The sequence below is a fragment of the Condylura cristata genome, unplaced genomic scaffold (assembly GCF_000260355.1).
Source record: "Condylura cristata isolate star-nosed mole 26May11 unplaced genomic scaffold, ConCri1.0 scaffold00091, whole genome shotgun sequence".
Taxonomy (NCBI): Eukaryota; Metazoa; Chordata; class Mammalia; order Eulipotyphla; family Talpidae; genus Condylura; species Condylura cristata.
This window is the reverse complement of record NW_004567192.1, coordinates 162,456-163,369: the sequence shown is the minus strand read 5'-3', so window position 1 is coordinate 163,369 and position 914 is coordinate 162,456. Positions and strand designations below refer to the sequence as shown.

Here is a 914-nt window from a genome sequence, read left to right as displayed (position 1 = left end):
GGTCAAACCGCGGGGGGGCCCGGGGCGGGCTCTGGTGCCTTGGGCACCTCGGGGGTGCCGGGGGGGTCCAATGGGAGGCGCTGGGGGGTAGGCCATGGGAAGGTGGGGGCAGGTGGGGGCCCAGGCCGCGGGGTCCCGCCCCCCGGCCCACAGGATGTGCGGCCTCGGAGCTTCCCTCCCAGACAGCTCGTGTGTGCTGCCATCGCCAGGGGCAACCGCGGGAGGCGCGTTTCGCGGTGGGGCGGGCGGGGGTGTCCGGCGCCCGCCGGGCGGGGCCTGACGCGCGCTCCGCAGGGGCAAGGGCTGCCGCACCATCACCTTCGAGCAGTTCCGGGAGGCGCTGGAGGAGCTGTCCCGCAAGAGGTTCAAGGACAAGAGCCCCGAGGAGGCCGTGCGCGCGGTGCACCGGCTGGTGGAGGGCAAGGCCCCCGTCATCTCGGGGGTGACGGTGAGCGGGGCGGCGGGCGGGGGCGGCTCCCCGGCGCGGGCCCGCGCGACGCTCCCCTCTCCCGCAGAAAGCCGTCTCCTCGCCCACGGTGTCGCGGCTCACGGACACGACCCGCTTCACCGGCTCCCACAAGGAGCGCTTCGACCCGTCCGGCCGCGGCAGGGGCAGGGCCGGCCGCGTGGACCTGGTGGACGAGTCGGGGTACGTGCCCGGCTACAAGCACGCGGGCACCTACGACCAGAAGGTGCAGGGGGGCAAGTAGCGCCCCTCCCCCGCCACCCCCACTTCGTCACATTCCTCTGCTCCCTGGACGGAACTCGGACCTCAGCGGCCGTGCTGAGGGGCAGCGCCTGCCCCCCCGCGTGACCCCTGGCCTCCCAGCACCCCCTCGACTCCCACACGGCCACCCGGTTAGAGGAGCGGGTGGGTGGTAGGGAAGAGGCCCCCCCACCAGCAGGCTCTGGGG

At 75.1% G+C, this 914-nt stretch overlaps 1 protein-coding gene across 1 annotated transcript in view; it reads left to right on the top strand.

Moving 5' to 3' along the window:
• TPPP (tubulin polymerization promoting protein) overlaps window positions 1-908 on the top strand; it is a gene marked incomplete at its 5' end in the record, with an annotated part of 14,532 nt that extends 13,624 nt beyond the window's left edge. The window contains 2 exons of the mRNA XM_012734905.1: window positions 279-448; window positions 516-908. Coding sequence (XP_012590359.1) covers window positions 279-448; window positions 516-710 — 365 coding nt within the window. The remainder of the gene's footprint in view (window positions 1-278; window positions 449-515) is intronic.
• Between the last annotated feature and the right edge of the window lie 6 nt (window positions 909-914).